The following is a 19,459-nucleotide window of genomic DNA, read 5'->3' as shown; positions in this document are numbered from 1 at the left end:
CACCCTACTTCAGTCTTGAAGCCAATAACATCACAGCAAAACTGACCAAATAGTTTACAGAAACCGGACTCAGAGCACGCGACAGACAACTCTTAACTCGACTCTTAAGACTTCCTCTACGGTTGTCGAAACGTCAGTCACTACTACCGACAACAGTCTTTGACTGGACTACTCTCACCCGTATAATCAGACTACACGATCAAATGTTACCACCGGGTTCAAAATATTTACAGTAAAGACGTGAGGCAATGAACGCTGAACAAAAGGAAAAAAACAGACACGAAAATTCCTTCAAACGGAAATTGGACGATTTTCGTCATGTTCAATTAGAAATCTGACCTTAAAATATACAGAAACAATAATTTGAAAAACGTTTTGTGATGCATTAACTTCCAGTGCATACTTTGTATCATTACGTGCGCTGATCAATGATAAAAGTAATATCTGTAAAACTGATATTTTATTTCATTACATTTAGACAAAACTGGACGATGAGATTATTTCAAAACCACAGAGCTAAACTACAGTAAAAAAAGGAGTATAAAAAAACACTTGTTAATAGCTAAAATATTTCAGAAATCTACTTAGTTACTGTCTATAAACTCTGTTAACAATTATTTTTCTAAATTTTGTCTAAAGATCTACTTAATTTCAAAGTCTTAGAAATGAATTAAACGCCAAAGGCCTGGGTGCTTGCCTTTCTTAATTGCTAAAAAATAAAATTTTAAATTAAGCGGTCTACAAAATCGACCTACTTTTTAAAGAAATATAGTTCAGTTAAATTACACTGTCTTAGAATTCCATTGGCAACAAAATTCAAATTCAGGTTTTTTGTTTGAAAATGTACTGTCTAGGAATTCTGTTTAATCCTAACTATTTAAAAAATTACAGTAAACGAGAGTGGTATCAATGAAATAGTTTCTTATTATTCTAAAAACGCTACCAGAAGAATATAAATTTAATGTGGGGTTCGTCCTTCGAACTGCATCGTAATGTCAAACAAGGGTGTCAACGGATCAGCTATGGAGTTGGTTCCATCACAGAGATGGGATGCCAGCAGTGATACCACTTTCGATACCACACTCATCTGTACCTCGGCGGATGTAAAAGAATCCTATCAAAATAAAACAAACGAACAATGAGCTTGAGGAAGACGAAAATAAGGAAGAGTTGTGTCACTATATCAAGCAGCGAGGCGCCTCTGCAGTTGTACATGAACGTTTTTAGCCATCGGAATTTGGTATTGTCAAAACATTCTAAGTGACTGCACATATACGGGAAAAAAAAATCGCCGTGAATGGAACCTCCAAAGCGCACCATAAACGTATTGAAATGATAGCCTTGTTTGTCTCAAAATATTGTCAACCGTCGTTGTCTGTTTTGAGAAATGAATAGAGAAATTGAGAGTTTGGAGAGAAAGGACGAAAATGGAAGGATGTCGTAACACCAACCACAGCTGGCTATTATGATTGTCATCCTTTAAATGTTTTTTTTTTTCGCACTGAGGATAAAAATTTTACTTCAAGGTTACCGTCAAAACGTGTAACTCGACTGAATATGTTCTTCAAAGGCTAAAGAGTAACAAAGTAATTTTCCAATTTTCAAACAATACGCCTAAAAGTCTCCGTTTGAAAATGGAGATCAGAATTTTGAAGTTTCAATGCTTTTCGTTACAAAATTAGAGAAACAAATTCCAGGGAATATTAAATAAATCTTACCTACGTTCACACAATATAACAAAAAATTTATACATTCTGATGATATTTAATAGCACAATGGGGTTAAAATGGGGTTACTCCGGACAAATCATGTCCGCAAACAAAAAGTAGGACACCTTTTCGTGTCAAACAGAGGCTATTTTGATTACGTTCTTTGTTTTTGTTCTATTTGTTTGTTTGTTTATTTTAAGATACGCGTTACAATGAGGACTAGCACATGCGTGCACACATGAGCAGATGCACATATCTTATGAGGCAAAGCCTACCATCCATTCCCCATCCAGCTCCCCAAGAATTGGCACAAATCTACAATAAGAGAGGAAAACAAAATGGTTGAGTGAAACATCGTTAGAAGTCACCGTCAACTAAAACATCTGTCTATAGATACGGTCAACAGGGTTTTTATAGTTTTGGTAGGTATTTAACATGTAAAAAAGTATTCTTAAATAAAAATTGGATTCTGACGAGTCTTCGCCCTGAAATCGAGCTTCCCGCTTTGGCCACGCCCATCGAAGGTGACCGTGAATCGGGGCAAAAAAGAGATTGGGTTCAAAATGGGTCGTGACGTCAAGTCAGGAACGCGCCAAATCCCGCCAGTGGTTCATTTCACTGTTTTTTTCAGTAAGGTAAAGAGTTTTCGGCGACATAAATATTCCCGATAGATGTGTTGTAAAAGTACTGCGTTTGTCAAGCAAAGTAACAACATGACGCTCGAGACGCTCCTGGAGTGACGTCACTCATCACCAATCTTTCCTTACGCGGTCAACTTCATTGGGCGTGGCCGTAGCGGGAACTTTAAAACTCGATTTTAGCGTGAAGAGGCGTCAGAATCCAATTTTTTTTTTAGAATACTTTATTAAAGGTTAATGAGATACCAAAACAATAAAAACCCTGTTGGCCGTGTGACACTTTAAAAAGCGTTGTTAGTTGGCAAGCCTCGTAATCGGTCCAGTCCAGGCACTAGCACAAGTGAGTCTTTTGAAGAATCTATAAAAGGTGTTAATAATCGGCGCGCAATACTAATAATAAATACCTGACATCGAACATTTTTTGTTCTGCACCCTCTTCAACATATCTTGTTACCAAAAATCTTCTTGCGCCACAACATAAAAGCTGCAATTGGATTGCCCGCTCTACTTGCTGTCTATTCCGTGTTTATAATGAACATAGTACGCATCGTCTGATCGATCAATTCAGTTTCCAATCAGATGCTTTATCAGGTCATAGAGCCCATATGTAACTAATTATGTCATAACAGCAATAAAACGCATTTTTTCCGGGCTCTATAACGTGGTAAGGCCATTTGGGATGCTAGGATAATACCAGGAAAGCTTACAAATCACGAGCCAAAGGCGCATGGCTTTATCACGTTTTAGAGCCCGGAAAATGTCTTCTATTGCTTAGATAGCGAGTGAAGTGAGTAGTCTTACAGCATGTAGTGGCAAGCAAAATAAAACAAAAGCATGAACTTGTCTTGTTGCTGAGTTTAAAACGACTGGTAGATTTATATTGAAACCATTAGATTATTCGCTGTTGATGTCCATGAGTGACAGTTGATTCACAGGGGGGCCCATACAATCTGTTTGTGTAGCCGATTGTTATTTTATAGTGAATGTACCTGATTCACCGTTTGCTTCACCCACAGGCAGCCCAAGCTCACTACTAGAAAAGCGGACGTGACTCTTACCGTGTTGCGTAACGTTTTATATTTATAACGGTTTGTACGGGATGTTATCGGTTTGCCTTAAAAGAGAGAAAAAAATGTCTTGTTTAGAGGTAAAATGGGCTTACCTTATTGCCTTGTCGTTTTCTTTGTTAATTCCGAGCGTCTCAGGCCATTTTGAAGCGTTTTCGGCGAGTTAGCGCTATGTTGGAGTTCAACTGCTAAAAGAAAGACAAGGCCGGAAACCTATTTTAGAAGCGTCCGTCGCCCGAAGCGGATAATTCCGCCAAAAAATTACCACCAATCTCGATTCCTCCAGAAAATCAAAGCAGAGATGTTGCAGTTCCATTTTCCATTCACTCGATTCACAATTCCTCCCACAGATCTTTCACTAGCGATACTTTTATCTCCAGATCGATCGGCTTTCCAATTTCGAATTTGGCTGCTTGAAACGACCGCGGCCCGTTCGCCGATCGCACAGTATGTTGGGTAACAAAAACTCGATGTTGATTGGTCGATCAAAACAATGCGGTCTTGACAAAACCTCTCGAGGGGACCATGGGAGCTAACGGGTTTGTTTTTGGACTACAGGCCGCTGGCTACCCTCGCCGGGCTTATTTTTGTTTTCGATAGATCTGGAGATAAAAGTATCGGTAGTGAAAGATCTGTGGGAGGAATTGTGAATCGAGTGAATGGAAAATGGAACTGCAACATCTCTGCTTTGATTTTCTGGAGGAATCGAGATTGGTGGTGATTTTTTGGCGGAATTATTCGCTTCGGGCGACGGACGCTTCTAAAATAGGTTTCCGGCCTTGTCTTTCTTTTAGCAGTTGAACACCAACATAGCGCTAACTCGCCGAAAACGCTTCAAAATGGCCTGAGACGCTCGGAATCAACAAAAACAACAAGGCAATAAGGTAAGCCCATTTTACCTCAAAACAAGACATTTTTTCTCTCTTTTAAGGAAAACCGATAACATCCCATACAAACCTTTATAAATATAAAACGTTACGCAACACGGTAAGAGTCACGTCCGTTTTACTAGAAGTGAGCTTGGGCTGCCTGTGCTTCACCTATAGCGATATATCGCTGACTATGTATATAAATTAATGAGAAATAAACGTTGAATTACCTTACCTGTGGTGTATAGTCGTCCTTTTGCCTCAAAAATGACTTTTTGAGCGATTTTGAATGAGTTTGATTTCGTCGTTAATGTAATACATTAAAGAAAGACAAGGGTGGAAGCCTTGTTTTGAAAGGATTCCAGCGCCAGAGCGATTTTTCCCCCGAAAATCGCATCGCTGTGCTTTCAAACTTCGCAGCATTAAGGTCAAAAGATTCACGATTCTCCTCGTACCTTCCAATCGAAAATCCATCCAAACGGACCGGAGCTAGCCCTTGAAGAAAATCAAAATCCCACAGTATTTGAGCGTCTGGGATGCGCACCAAGATTCTCATATGCCAGCCAGAAACGGTCACGCTGATTGCCCTTTTCTGAGCGGATGACGTTAAACGATGACTAAACGCCAATGGTTCCCCACCCTCGTTAAATATTTCGAATTGGTCATCGTTTAACGTCGTCCAATCAGAAAAGGGCAATCGGCGTGACCGTTTCTGGCTGGCACATGAGAATCTTGCTACGCATCCCAGACGCTCAAATACTGTGGGATTTTGATTTTCTTCGAGGGGCTAGCTCCGGTCCGTTTGGATGGATTTTCGATTGGAAGGTAGGAGGAGAATCGTGCATCTTTTGACCATAATGCTGCGAAGTTTGAAAGCAGAGCGATGCGATTTTCGGGGGGATAAATCGCTCGGGCGCTTGAACCCTTTCAAAACAAGGCTTCCACCCTTATCTTTCTTTTAAACGTTACATTAACGACGAAATCAAACTTATTCAAAATCGCTCAAAAAAAAAGAAACATTTTTGAGGCAAAAGGACGACTATACACCACAGGTAAAGTAATTCAACGTTTATTTATCATTGATTTAAATACATAGTCAGCAATATATCACTATAGGTGAGGCAAACGGTAAATCTGGTACATTCACTATAAAACAACAGTCGGCTACACAAGCAGATTGTATGGGCCGCCTGTGGTTGATTCTGGCTTCATGCACCCTCGTCAACGACCACGAGATAGAAATCGCGAGCTCATAATCTTACTGTGAAATGGTTTATCATTATCCACAAAAAGCACCATATTGTGTGCTATCACAGGCATTCCTAACTCAAAATTTGAGCGCTTAGTGAATCAGCACTATATGGTGGGCCTTTTTAATACTTCGAAAAATTGCGTAGGGTTCGTTAACTACCAAAAAACTGCCTAATCTCAGCGTAAAGCAAGGAAGTGATAAAAAGAATTAGAACAAACTCACTTTTGCTACATTTTGAGCTCTAGAGACTATTTGAGGCCATAGAAACTGGTTTAGTGATCATGCTTCCGTCTTGAATGATTCAAAGCGAAGAGAAGAGGCCAAATATTTCAAAATAGTAAGTGGGATACCTGTGGCAAAATAGCGGGATGAAAGATTCCCTAACCGGGAATGGGCCTTATAATGGTCATATTGGTGACCACAGAATGTGAATTGAAAGACTTTCAATGCACCACCCTGAGCTCATGAGGATATGAAATGGATTTGGAAGTTTTGGCCAATTGTGCAGTAAGAAGAAAAGATAAAAGTAACGTACGCCACATTCATACATGGGACAGAAATAGAAAAACTGTCCACTATAATTTATGATCGCATTAAACATGCAAGTAAAAATCCTATAAGTACCTGTTCTATGTTGTTTGCGAACAGTGTTAGCGTTAAAAGGACATTGTTGGCTGTTAATTAAGGGGGAAAAGAAAACCGGGAATAAACACTCCTACCCAGTAATCAACACCTTCTGCAGACCGACCCCATCTGTGAAGGAATAAAAATTATATTGTTGGAATTACGTACATTATGTTAAAATTGGAATTGTTTACACTACTGAAAAATGAAGCTAGAAGTCGAAATCAGAAAACTGGTCTACAAAAGTGATATACACCATTGAAGTAGGTATGATGTCAGGGACACCAGAAATGTATTTGTCATCCAGGAACAGATGACAATCAGATCAAAATTGCTGGCCCTTTAGAATGTCTTGCATCAATTCTTTCCTTCTTTTTAACAACAGAGAGAGGTGGATCACACAATTTTAGCACTGAACAACTAAAAATAAAATCAATCAACAAAACAAGACTGGAGTTTGTAAAACGTAAAAAAAAAGGCCCTAAGGAAACAGCCAGACAATCCTGAAAGGGAGGATACGGAAAAGCAAATTGGAGACAACGGTTTGCAATAGGAATACAATAGTTTGCAAAAATAAAAAGTGGATTGGAAGTGATAAAAATGTTGTAATACATCTACAGCTTATTTTAAACAGAGTCCTGAGAAACAAGTAAAATATAGCCGCCTGGTTAGCTCAGACCGCCGCCTGGTTAGCTCAATTGGGAGAGCGCCGGACTGCTGTGCGGGAGGTCGAGAGTTCAATACCGGCCGGACCAACACTCAGGGTCTTAAAATTAACTGAGAAGAATATGCTTCCTTTCTTTAACATCAAGAAATGGTTAGATATTCTAGTCTTCTCGGATAGGGACGAATAAATGGAGGTCCCGTCTCCTGCAGGGTTAGGGGCAGGAGACGTTAATTTCCCACGCACGAGATTACTGTGTGATGGATGTCCTCCCCTGGGGTGGGTTGGGTGGGTAACAGGACCCCCGTTGATACCAGTGTTTACTACACTGAAGGGGCTATCCTGTATAAATATAGATGTCTGTCTGTCTGTCTATAGCAAACAAGTTGTACACAACAGAAAAAGAACAAACCCCAGCATCTTGATCGCATGACCACCAACTAGAGTACCAGAGGTGTGTATATAAACACCGGACTTGTAAGAGTAAAAGTCTGAGTAGACTGAGAAAGATGCTGTAACGAAGAGTAAAGCCAAATACCAGTTAATAGAATAGCTGATTGCCTTAATGGGAACTGAGAGACTAGAACAGAGAACTCATTCTATACAATGAAATTGTTAGTTTTGAAACGAGAAGCTCGTGTACATTTCTGTTGTGTTTGTACCGGTCTATTATTTCTTCATTGGTTAATGATTATTACTTATTATCAGTTTTTTATTTCAATTAGTTTTATTTAAGCACATGCACTAGATATTATATTTCATACTTCATTGCTACAAGTTGCTGTCGACACTACCGATTTTGTCTGCTATTCACAAATTCATCTAGTGTTATCAGCGAGTTACCTACAATCATTAGCAGCTAGACCAAGGTGAGTTTTTCTTTATTTTAAATTAAAGATAATTCCTTTTTTTTTTTTTTTTTCACATACATTGGTTTATCTCGCGTTCAGTTCACTTTATAATTGCTTCATTGTTAATTAGGCTAGTGTTACATTTCTCAGGAATATTTTCTTAGTTTAGTTTTTACTGCATTTTCTTTTAGTTCGAGCCATACAAATTCAGCCACATAAATTCAGTAACACAAATTCAGCTACAACCACCCATCCTAACTACCCTATCCTTAATCTATACTTCGCCCATTTCATCTGTGATTTCCCACCGATCTCTTTATTTTCGTTTGCAATTTTGATTATGTACCTCATTTAATTAAACCGTGATTTATATTGTGCGTTCGAATTGTCTTCTCCGCCATACTAGTAACCTTTGAACGTTACATCAATTTTGACAGAAGGTTTTATCTCTTTAAATAATTATTTTAGATATACGAACCTTTTCAGATATCATTAAAGAAAACTACATGCAGTTTTTAATTACCTTCAACAGGCCCATTTGTCATGATTTCAGACTGGATGGCTTCAACCTTAAAGGCAAGTAGAGAGTTTGTTAACACCTTAATAATTGAACATTCAATGGGCAGATTTACAATTTTATCTAGACAGTTTCGACAAGGCTTATTCTGCAAGTCTGTTTGGAAATCTTTTGAAAATAATGGAATATTGCACTGGCTATTTGGCTTACATTTGTGTCTGTGTTACAATAAGTTACGTCACTTGTCACTTTACGCGTATTCCTTATTTGGTCATAAATAAAGGCATATGGTATTTCGAGGACTGGACTGGACTGGACTAGTAAAACGCAGAATAGTAAAGCGCGGACTAGTAAAACGAGGACTAGTAAAAACGAGGACTAGTAAAACGCGGACTAGTGAAACGAAAACAACAAAAAAAACAATTTCATACGAAGGCGATCATAAGACTTAATGGCAAGCCGATTTAGTGAGTGACAATCCCTGTTTGACCTTTAAGCTGCAAATGGGTTTGACATGCGCCAGATACAAACGAATTTATAAGTTTAAGCTAAGAAAGAATTTTATTCAGCAACAGTTCAAAATCCTAAAATACACTTTCGTCGTAAATTTCACGGCAGAAACGCAGGAATTCGATGAATAAAAGTCGCATTAAATCTCCTTGTGTCTAGGTAGAAAGAGTCTCATTGACTTCAGCTTTTCGGTGGAAGAAAAACCGATTTACACACGCCATTACAGAAAACAAACAAGCAGACTGACAACTCCAAAACACATATTTGCATTCACTTACAATTTGACTTTCCGTGAAATTTTAAAACGGAACAGAGGTAAATCTTGGAAGATTAATCGTCGTTGGAAATAAAAAATACTTTCCGTAAGATCTCTAACTGTTTTTCTTTTTACGAGAAAATCGTCGCATGATCATTTAACTCCTGTGTGTTTGTCATACCAGTACTGCTGTTTCTTCAAAAGCATATGCTTCTTTCTTCTTCAATTGACAGGTGTCACATCGTGACAGTTGCTTATCAAAAAAATGTTTAACAAATAAAAATGTTTCGGCGAAAACATTCTCTTTAATTTGAATAACGCTTGTTTTCTTTATAACTCACTCGCCATCAAATTGTGAAGTTCAAGGAGGATTTTCCCGTAATTAAACTCGTAATTGTAGCCCTAAATCATTCGGGTTCTTTTAGCAATCATTTTTTTTATGCGTTAGAAAAAGATAAAAATGTTATTCACCAGCATAGGTCGGTCCCTACTGGGAACTTCTAAACTGTTCGTATATTTCTGAACTATTCAGAAATTTGTGTAGCATCTTGGATTCTTTAAGGCTCGGGTCGCATTACGACCGAATTGTTTACTCTAGGGATTAAACTCTGTCAACACAAGCATTTTCTAATGCGACCCAATTTTTGCCGTTTCCTAAAAGTTTCAAAATTCTAAAAATCATCAAAGACGCCGGTGTGCCTGGGTGGGGCTGACCGATTTTGCCATTTTTTTTTTTAAACGAAAGGACCCGCGTCCGTTGCGGACAAAGTTGTCATTTGTGCGTGCGTGTGAAAAAAGATAAAAACCAAAAAGAGCGGGAAATTTCTCCATTTCTCCATTTCTCCATCAGCAAAACAAAAGCAAACATTTGATTTTGTTGTTGTTAAATAGCTGAACAAAAAAGGAATTGTTGCAAACCCTGAAGGTCACGCCAGAACGACTGGATCAATTGCAACGTGGCACAAGTCATGATGACACTCTGCAGACACTAAAAACCCCAATTCTGACCGGATGGCCAATGCAGAAAGATCAGGTACCAACCCAGATCCGGGAGTATTAGTCTTACCGCGAGGAGCTATCAGTTCACAATGGTGTTCTTTTCAAAGGCTCAAGAGTAGTCATCCCTAAGTTACTGAGACCTGAAGTCAAATCATTCCAGTCATTTAGGAGTAGAAGCTTGCCTGCGCAAAGCTAGAGACGCTGTATTCTGGCCTGGTATGAATGCAGAAGTGAGTGACCTAATCAAACAATGTTCAATTTGCAAAGAATTTCAGGTCAAGTATCAGAAGCTTCCAATGCAAAGCCATGAGCTTCCTGACCGCCCGTGGAGTCGAGTAGATGCTGACCAGTTCAAACTTTATGGCAAAGAATATATAGTGTTCGTTGACTACTACTCAGATTTCCTAGAAGTACAGGAATTGGAGGAAAACACTTCCGGTTCCGTGATTAAATTCTTTAAGGAACAATTCAGCCGAGATGGCCTTCCAGATACTCTAACTACTGACAACGCTCCTCAGTTTACAAGCCACGAGTTCCATCAGTTTTCAGTTGATTGGGGGTTCACTCACGTGTCGTCTTCACCACATCATCACAAATCCAACGGAAAGGCAGAGCCTGCTGTGAAAATTGGCAAGTCTTTGTTCAGAAAAGCTCTCAAAGACAACAAAGACCCGTGGTTAGCCCTATTGGACCAACGCAACACACCAACAGAGTTCATGGAAAGTAGCCCTGCACAGAGATTGATGTCTAGACGCACTAGAACCTTACTACCTACAGCTTCTAACTTACTGCTCCCTAAGATTCCCGAAAATGTGAATGCAAAGCTAAAATTGAAAAGGCAAAAGGCCAAGTGGTACCATGATCGCACATCACGCTCCCTACCAGAATTAGATGTTGGGCAAGAGGTAAAAGTGGCACCTCTTCAGAAGAATCAAAGCTGGAAATCAGGTACCTGTATCAAGAAGCTATCAGACAGGTCCTATGTAGTAACAACTAGTTCAGACAACCAAGTATTCCGTCGAAATCGGGAATTTCTGAAGCCAGCTACACGACCTACTGAACAACCCAAACCAGTTGAAAGCAGTGATAGCCAGCTTACAAAGAGTGTAAACCAGCCTTCAAAGCAAGATGTCAAGTCAGCTAATCATGATCCGAAACCAACAATGACATCACAAACTCTTCCTTTGAAGAAAACGCGTACCCGAGTTGTAAAGCCACCCTCGAGGTTCAATGACTTTGTTGCGTAGTTTATCATATGAAACTAGACTACAGCTCAAGAGAACTCTGACTATCGGAAACTGACTATCGGGCAACAACTTTAATAAGGACTCCTGACTTACAGTCCTGTACCAAGTTCCATTTGTTTTTGTTTTGTTTTTAATTTTTATTTTAGTAAACTCTTTTTCGACCTGGACAGTCACGTTTGATTTATGTTATAGAGTTTTCGTTCGGAAGTTAGCTTACTCCAAAAGAAGGGAGATGTTACACTAAGTTACGTCACTTGTCACTTTACGTATATTCCTTATTTGGTCATAAATAAATCACTTGAGATTTACAGAGGTTGCAGCGTGCATACTTTAACAGTCTGAGGCAGTCTCAAAACAAAAACTGCTTTATGTCTTAATTAAAGTGATACTACATGTTCACAAAAATGGCACCAAACTTATCTTTGTTAAATGTATAACGTACTTCTCTTTGAACAGCATATGCATTGGCTGCCTTGTAAACTTGAAACACACCCTGACCGCTGGGACATTGTTTAAGCGTGCTATTGAACTTGCAATTTTGATCCTGTGCCACATATGGACCATAACATTCTACAGTCAGGAGGCTGGATATAAAGAAACAGAAAGATAATCTCACATGCTTTGCAACTTCAAATTTGTTCTTTTACTTGTTTTTTTGTTGTTAATTGTTTTTATAGAAAAACATTTCAAACACTATAAAGGATAAAAAATGCAATGGCAATAGTATAATCCATGGATACAAAAAGTGAGCGACACAGTAGTAATATGTGACTGGACATTGTTCCACTTATGAAGGAAAATTTTTGCCTTCAACTGAGAAATGTCTCTCTTTCGTTCCTAAAGGCTATCCAAATGTTACCACATAAGTAAATGTATAGGCCCGAAGGCTTATAATTATAAGATTTGCAGCCTTTGAAAATTGAGGACCACTAGCTGATTCATTGTAAATTTGGTCAGTACAAAATGCAGACTGCAGACTGCAGACTGCAGACTGGGCACAAATGCAGACTTGGTACAAAATGCAGACTGCAGACTGCAGACTGGGCACAAATGCAGACTTGGTACAAAATGCAGACTGAGAATTTAAACTATGTTTTTGTACTATGTTCCTTTTGTTTTTAACAAAGCATCCAGGCCACAATCGTTTCAAGCCTTCACAGTCTTCTCTCTACTCACTTTGTGTCTGAGCCTTGTCTGCATTTAAAATTAGCAACTTGCAATACAATATAGAGGAAAAGTAACAGCACACGACCATCTTTGCACATCAGTCACCTTGCTTGCTTGTGCTATACTTGTTTAGGGGAATAATACAGTCAGCATACTTATTTAGTTTTGGACCATTTTAAAGAATGTTACAGTTTCCGACATGTGCAATGATCCAAGATTTACTTTTTGGGTGGTTTTAGTTTGGAGACTAAGCAAATATCAATAGGTGAAAATCAGTGTGTGTGCACCCCTAAACATTGAGAATATATCAAGTGAAAGGAAGAGTTTTAGTCTTGCTCTGCATTTTTTGTCAACAAAAGAACACATACTTATTCAGTTAAAAAGCTGAAGTCAGCACAGACCACCTGCAAAAGCTATCAATTGTTCCACTAGTTATGGAGATCATGCACAAAAAGTGAGAAGACTACAAAAAGGCTTAAAATTCTGTTTACCGGTAAGAGTAATTGCGCATTTGATCACATGTAAATGGAATTTGCACACTACAAATATTAAACTATTATTATTATTATATTATTGCGGCCACTTTGCTTAAAACCAAACACAATAGCTGCTTTGTTAAAAAGAAATGGTAAAATTCAATAATATAGCTCCCCAAAAAACCTGTTGCTTGACTGTTGGCCAACAGTCGACCGACAAACGGCCAACAGTCAACCGACAAACGGCCGACAGTTGACCGACAAATGGCCAACAGTCGACTGACAAACAGCCGATAGACGATCAACAGCTGGCCGACAAACGGCCAACAGTCGACCGACTGTTTACCAACAGTTTCAGCAGTTCTCAGGTAAAAGTGTCGGCTGACAGTTGGCCGTTTGTCGGCTGACTGTTGGTAAGTTGGTATCATTCCTGATGAAACTCACCATAGAAGGACTGTGGGGACAGGTGAAAAGAAAGCTGAAAAGCACAATAGGCACCTTTAAGGACAAACTTCCTGGCTACCTGGATGAGTTTAACTGGCAGCGACTGTTTGCGGGAGACCGCTTTGAAAATATGTTGCGGCATGCCGTGGAGCTCTATCCTGTGAACTATGGATACTTGTGGGTATTCAACACACAAACAGCTCCTTTAGGAGCCACCAAATAACGTAAAAGTTTTTTAACCAATGCATTTAAGTATGTTTTTTTAAACCTGCAATTAAATTGAGGTAACAATGATGTGAGAATCAGGGTGCACATTGCATTGAGTAAACATACATGACAAACAAAATAAAAAAGCTCGCAATGCACTGTTGGGCGATTTCGGAGTTGTGATCTAAGCCGACCTTATGTGAGTGTTTTTGATCAAGGAATACAGAATGGGTTATCGTACAAGTGGATTAAAGGATTGTAGGACAAGTGTTTACCGGTATTTTATTTAAACCAGGTTATTTGCATGAGTTTGTAAGTCTATTAAAAAATAATCTGTTGGTATACTGTCGGAGAACTGTTGGTGAACTGTCTGCTGACAGGTTTTATGGGGAGCTACTATTGAATTTTACCAAAGAAATATACAAAGAAGCAGGCTAGAAATATTCCACACGAGTGAAATGATTCTGAAAGATGATCTCAGAAAAGCAATTGCATGTTTTTTGGAAAGTTATAAGATGACACAATGTACCACTCTGAAGTCTGCAGTCTGCACTTGTACCTATAGTCAGCATTAATTGTACCCAGTCTGCAGTCTGCAGTCTGAATTTTGAACTGACCAATTGTAATTGCCCAAAATAAATCATGTGAATCCTTGTTCATAAACTACATTTAAAAGCTTGACTCTATTTTCCTTTTTTAATTATGTTTTTTTGAAGTCATGCCTCAATTATCTTGCCTACATTAAACACTTTATTAGTTGAAAAATATTACAAGTTCCTTGATTGATTACTGAGCACTTGCGCAAACTTACAAACCAAACATTTTCCTCTTAATTTGCAAAGATCACATTCTCAACACATTTAATCCTTCCTGAGCATTACATTTTATGGACCCCAAAGAAAAAAGATGTCAAAACTTTTTTCATCCAAAGAACTCAAGTTTTGTTTGAAATCCCTTCTAATAGAGAAAAAAGTCAATCAACATGGGCATTTTCAAAAAATGAAACTTTTGGAAATATGAATCAGTTGGCAACTGTTCTCACTTGGCAGTGCCATGGACTGTGGCTCTTCAAGAGCTGTTATATTAAATATGTTTAAAGTAAGATTAGATTGGTGGGAATGGTTTTAATATATTCAAGAAACACTGATACGTACCGATTATTCGAACCAAACTTTACACCTTGTATGTAAATTATAACCCAACAAAAATATCACATTCCTGACACAGACACTGAGTTGAATGTATACTATGTGGTAGTACTGTCACGTTGCTGTACAAAGAACACTTTAGAACATTATATGACTTTTTGTTTCCTTAAATGTAGCCTTGTTTCGTTTTGATTGCACGATTATAAAATATCCTTTTTTGGCTAGGCACACAAAGAGTTGTTTCAGCTTAGTTTCCTTTACGTCGTAGAAGTATATTAGGCCTTTTTTCATGCGAACATTTTAGTTTTAAGGAGTTTTCCCTGGAGCAAAGAGGAGTGTTATGGGATTCTTACAGAGTTTTTTCACAACTTGGAGTTTTCTCATCCCCGGAGTCAAGAATTCAGATGCAAGTCATGATCGTTAAGTTTCTATTAGTTTTTAGTTGTGTTTGCTGTCATCAGATTTGTAATTTAGCTCATTTTCTTAGCGTAGACAAATCGTGCATTCATTTTTAGTTTTCACCACAAGTGTTGCAACAAGTTGGCTAGCCTGATTACATAATTTAGTCCAATAATTTGTGTAAGAATCTGCTGTCTGTCCTGCACTTCACTGTGGTTGACCTGGCAAACCCAATTACGCTGCACCCTGTGTCTGCTGTGCTGAACATGACAAGTACCATCAAAGAAATCACTAAGTTTTCATTATTCCTCTAGAAGATCCAGCAAAAACTAAAATACCTATCTCTGCATCCTTATATTTGAGCTTGAATACCAGTGTGCATAAACTACAGAGAATGACAACTCGATCCCGCTGAGCTAGTAAGCTATAATTCATACAGGTTGTGAACCTGACACACAACCTGTGATATGTGCACTGCCAACAACAATCTTGTTGGCATGTTAATTACAATGATTGTAAATAATATTCTGCCTATGCATGCATACACAATTCTTGCATTAATCCAAACTCCCCTAAAATAAATAATGCATTGCTTCCCCAAGCTTTCAGGGAGTGATTTTGACAAAAGATTATAATTAAGCAAAACAAACTTAGTGTTCTGAAAACAAAGACTTAAAAACCCAGACCTCAAAACAAATACCCAAAAATGAAGGCCTCAAACAAAGACCTCTCATTTCCAAACTAACATGCCAACTTTAAAAAGAGCTTGTGTAATTGGTCTTGGGTCTTAGCTTTAGGGGGGTCTTGCTTTTTGCAACAATCATCAAATGTGGTATCATAATTACTGAGTTACACTTACCCAACTTCATTCATATACTGCCATGCTCTTATTGGATAGCCACCTGAACAACCGGAGTTATCTGTATCACAGTCAACCAGCTGTTGTGCTGACAACACCACATCAATTTTATTACCACTGGCAATAGCAAACCTGTCAGACAATGCTTCTACAGAGCAAAAACATCATGTAAAAAAATACTATACAGTTTAGGGTACGAATGAATAGTTTAGGGTACGTACCAAGATCTTTCCCTAAAGTAGTAAATTCAATTTCATAACACATTTATTACCAAAACAAATATCACACATGATATTATATAAAAAGAATTGAGTAATAAGATTTATGATACAAGAGTGTCCATACCCTTATGTCTGATGCATGTAAAATTTGACCAGTAAATACACCTAATCATACAAAGTATTCTTATGCCATTCAAAATCAAAATGGGAAGCAAGGGAATCATATGGACTGAAACTCCAACTGGTCTAACAGTGGATTTAAATGTCAGGTTATCATAACTAGATTTATTGTTATGTAAGACCCACCTGAAGCTCCAAATGCCCAACAACTTCCACAGTTCTCCTGTTTAGTTGAATATGAAAGTGAAATTTATAAGTATCAAGAGTTTTGTAAGTAATTGCAATTAAAGAGTCATAGTATATTGTATATATATATTAAATTCCATTCACATACATTTTTCTTATGTCCATTCAAAAACACTTTTACTGAGTCTTCTAGCTACCTGATTTCTAATTGGGTGAATGGAGCCAGGCCATTTTGTACGAGCATCAAAGCTTCCAGGAATATCACTGACAATGTCTTGTTTGATAACCTTAGGAGGAGAGTCCTTGGGCCATGCACCATAACTCCCTAGCATTTGCTTTGCTTCCTTCAAGTTCATTTCTGCAAACTGCTTATAAACAGTAGCCTGCCAACTGGATACAAAATGGTCAGCTCAAGGTACTACAAACAGATCTCATTCTTACAGACCTTGAAAGTCTGCAACCATCTTGTCACTCATTCATATCATACATAATTGGCCTTAACATATTTTCCCTTAGAGGCAAATCCTAATTCAGGTCTTCTAAATAAGGCATGGTACATACAAATCACAGTTCAGTAAAGTAACTGAAAGATTCTTGGTCCACAACTATGATTTTCTAAGAAAAGACAAAGTGTGTAATATCAATTGAGCCTGAAAAGAAATCAGGGATACCAAATAAGGTCAATTGTTACAAGTGCAATATAATACAGCAAACTACACAAAGTGAAGCAGTTCATGTCATGTCATGTGATGGACACACATAGCCTTGCTGAAGACAAGAAAGAGAAAGATGGATAGCGAAGCTAGTTGAGATAACTATATGCAGATAAGAAAAAGAGAAGAGAAGTTTTGATAATAAAAAATAATGGGAATAAAAAATAAGGCATTCATATCATTGATTAGGTGTTTAGCCAAGTTTGCTGGAAATTCACCAGGTTTTTTTCTTTACATTTCCCTTGATCAAGATTGAGTCAACCCAATCATAAGAGAAACCACAGGGGGCCCATACAATCTGTTTGTATAGCCGATTGCTGTTTTATAGTGAATGTACCAGATTTACCATTTGCCTCACCTATAGTGATATATTGCTGACTATGTACATAAATCATTGATAAATAAACGTTGAATTACTTTACCTGTGGTGTATAGTCGTCCTTTAATTGCCTCAAAAATGTTTTTTGAGCGATTTTGAAGAAGTCTGAGTTCATCGTTAATGTAATGCATAAAAGAAAGACACGGGTGGAAGCCTTGTTTTGAAAGGGTTCAAGCGCCCAAGTGATTTTCCCCCTGAAAATTGCATCATTCTGCTTTCAAACTTCGCAGCATTATGGTCAAAAGATGCACGATTCTCCTCCTACCTTCCAATCGAAAATGCATCCAAACGGACCGGAGCTAGCCCTCGAAGAAAATCAAAATCCCACAGTATTTGAGCGTCTGAGATGCGTAGCAAGATTCTCAAGTGCCAGCCAGAAACCGTTACACTGATTGCCCTTCTCTGATTGAACGACATAGATAGAGCGCTGGACTGTTGTGCGGGAGGTCGTGGGTTCGAGCCCTGGCCGGACCAAGAATATGCTACCTTTCTCTATCAAGAAATGGTTAGATACTCTAGTCTTCTCGGATGGGACGAATAAATGGAGGTCCCGTCTCCTGCAGGGTTAGGGGTAGTTTCCCACGCACGAGATTACTGTGTGATGGATGTCCTCCCCTGGGGTGGTTGCTGGGTGGGAATTGGCCCTGAAAAGCCCCCATGGGGAGTGGTCGATTAACATATGTATGTATGTATGTATGTATGTATGACGTTATTTTGAATTGCTCAATCAGAAAAGGGCAACCACGTGACGGTTTCTGGCTGGCACATGAGAATCTTGCTCCGCATCCCATACGCTCAAATACTGTGCGATTTTGATTTTCTTTGATGGCTAGCTCCGGTCCATTTGGATGGATATTTGATTGGAAGGTAGGAGGAGAATCGTGCATATTTTGACCTTAATGCTGCAAAGTTTGAAAGCAGAGCGATGTGATTTTTGGGGGGAAAATCGCTCGGGTGCTTGAACCCTTTCAAAACAAGGCTTCCACCCTTGTCTTTCTTTTATGCATTACATTAATGACGAACTCAGATACTTCTTCAAAATCGCTCAAAAAACATTTTTGAGGCAAAAGGGCGACTATACACCACAGGTAAAGTAATTCAATGTTTATTTATCAATGATTTATGTACATTATAGTCAGTAATATATCACTATGGGTGCAGGCAAACGGTAAATCTGGTACATTCACTATAAAACAACAGTCGGCTACACAAACAGATTGTATGGGCCCCCTGTACTTGAGGAGAAACCCCAAACCATACTAGATCACAAAAATAATGTCCACAACCGTTAAGACCAAATTTGTATGCGAAAGAAAATATATAAGAATCACCCAACCAGCTGACAATAACCACTTCTGAAAGAGAACTTCAGCATAGAAGTGTTATTAACCCTAAATCTGCCAAGTTGAAGTCAAAACCAAAACTGAATTGTGTTGTAAAATTTTTCTCTTATCTCGACGCAAAATAGCCGCTGCTATGGTTATCAGGACATCCTATTGATGTTAACCAACCAATTTTCTGTTTTCTGTTGTTGCTTTCCCTTCAGCAGTAAATCAATCTTTTCCTTTCCTGTTGACTGCTTTTTCACTGAATATGTTACACAATTATATTAAGATGACTGACCAGGCAGAAATCATAACACTTACCCCACATTTAATGAGTTGATCTCCTCAACCAACTCTGGAGAAGAAACATGGAACTCTTCTGTATTCCCTAAAGCGCTGCACGCGAACACCAGCAAAAGAAATCCAATTATCATATGATGATCCATTCTTCTTGGTAACCTCCAGAAAATGCAACAGACTTGTTCCAACGCGCGGATGAAACTACATGTAAAGAGACCGAACCTCCTGAGTGTCACGAGATGAGGAAATGAAATACTAGCTTTGGACCCATTCCCCGAATCTACCTGTCCACGCATTCCTTCCTTGACACAA

General features: G+C 38.5%; 1 protein-coding gene across 1 annotated transcript; it reads right to left on the bottom strand.

The window, feature by feature from the left end:
- Window positions 1–443: 443 nt before the first annotated feature.
- Window positions 444–19,416, bottom strand: LOC111340232 (uncharacterized). The gene is made up of 10 exons (XM_022947042.2): window positions 19,169–19,416; window positions 16,628–16,820; window positions 16,431–16,467; window positions 15,904–16,051; window positions 11,646–11,787; window positions 8,198–8,243; window positions 7,236–7,335; window positions 6,255–6,288; window positions 1,985–2,024; window positions 444–1,114 (listed from the first exon to the last, which is right to left on the bottom strand). Exons 1-10 carry the CDS (start codon window positions 19,291–19,293, stop codon window positions 1,038–1,040), a joined length of 942 nt encoding a protein of 313 aa, XP_022802777.2. The 5' UTR covers window positions 19,294–19,416; the 3' UTR covers window positions 444–1,037.
- Between the last annotated feature and the right edge of the window lie 43 nt (window positions 19,417–19,459).

The sequence above is a fragment of the Stylophora pistillata genome, chromosome 6, assembly GCF_964205215.1.
Source record: "Stylophora pistillata chromosome 6, jaStyPist1.2, whole genome shotgun sequence".
In the NCBI taxonomy this organism is placed as follows: Eukaryota; Metazoa; Cnidaria; class Anthozoa; order Scleractinia; family Pocilloporidae; genus Stylophora; species Stylophora pistillata.
Note: the sequence above shows the minus strand (reverse complement) of the source record. Positions and strands in the feature narration are given on the sequence as shown.

What these genes read in the sequence shown, in the direction of transcription:
- LOC111340232 (XM_022947042.2), bottom strand. Translation starts at nt 19,293, where the DNA reads ATGGATCATCATATGATAATTGGATTTCTTTTGCTGGTGTTCGCGTGC. An exon ending in TTCACCCAATTAGAAATCAG is followed by an intron (nt 16,468 to 16,627) that starts GTAGCTAGAAGA and finishes TCAACTAAACAG; the next exon opens with GAGAACTGTGGAAGTTGTTG. An exon ending in AGCTGGATGGGGAATGGATG is followed by an intron (nt 1,115 to 1,984) that starts GTAGGCTTTGCC and finishes TTATTTTGATAG; the next exon opens with GATTCTTTTACATCCGCCGA.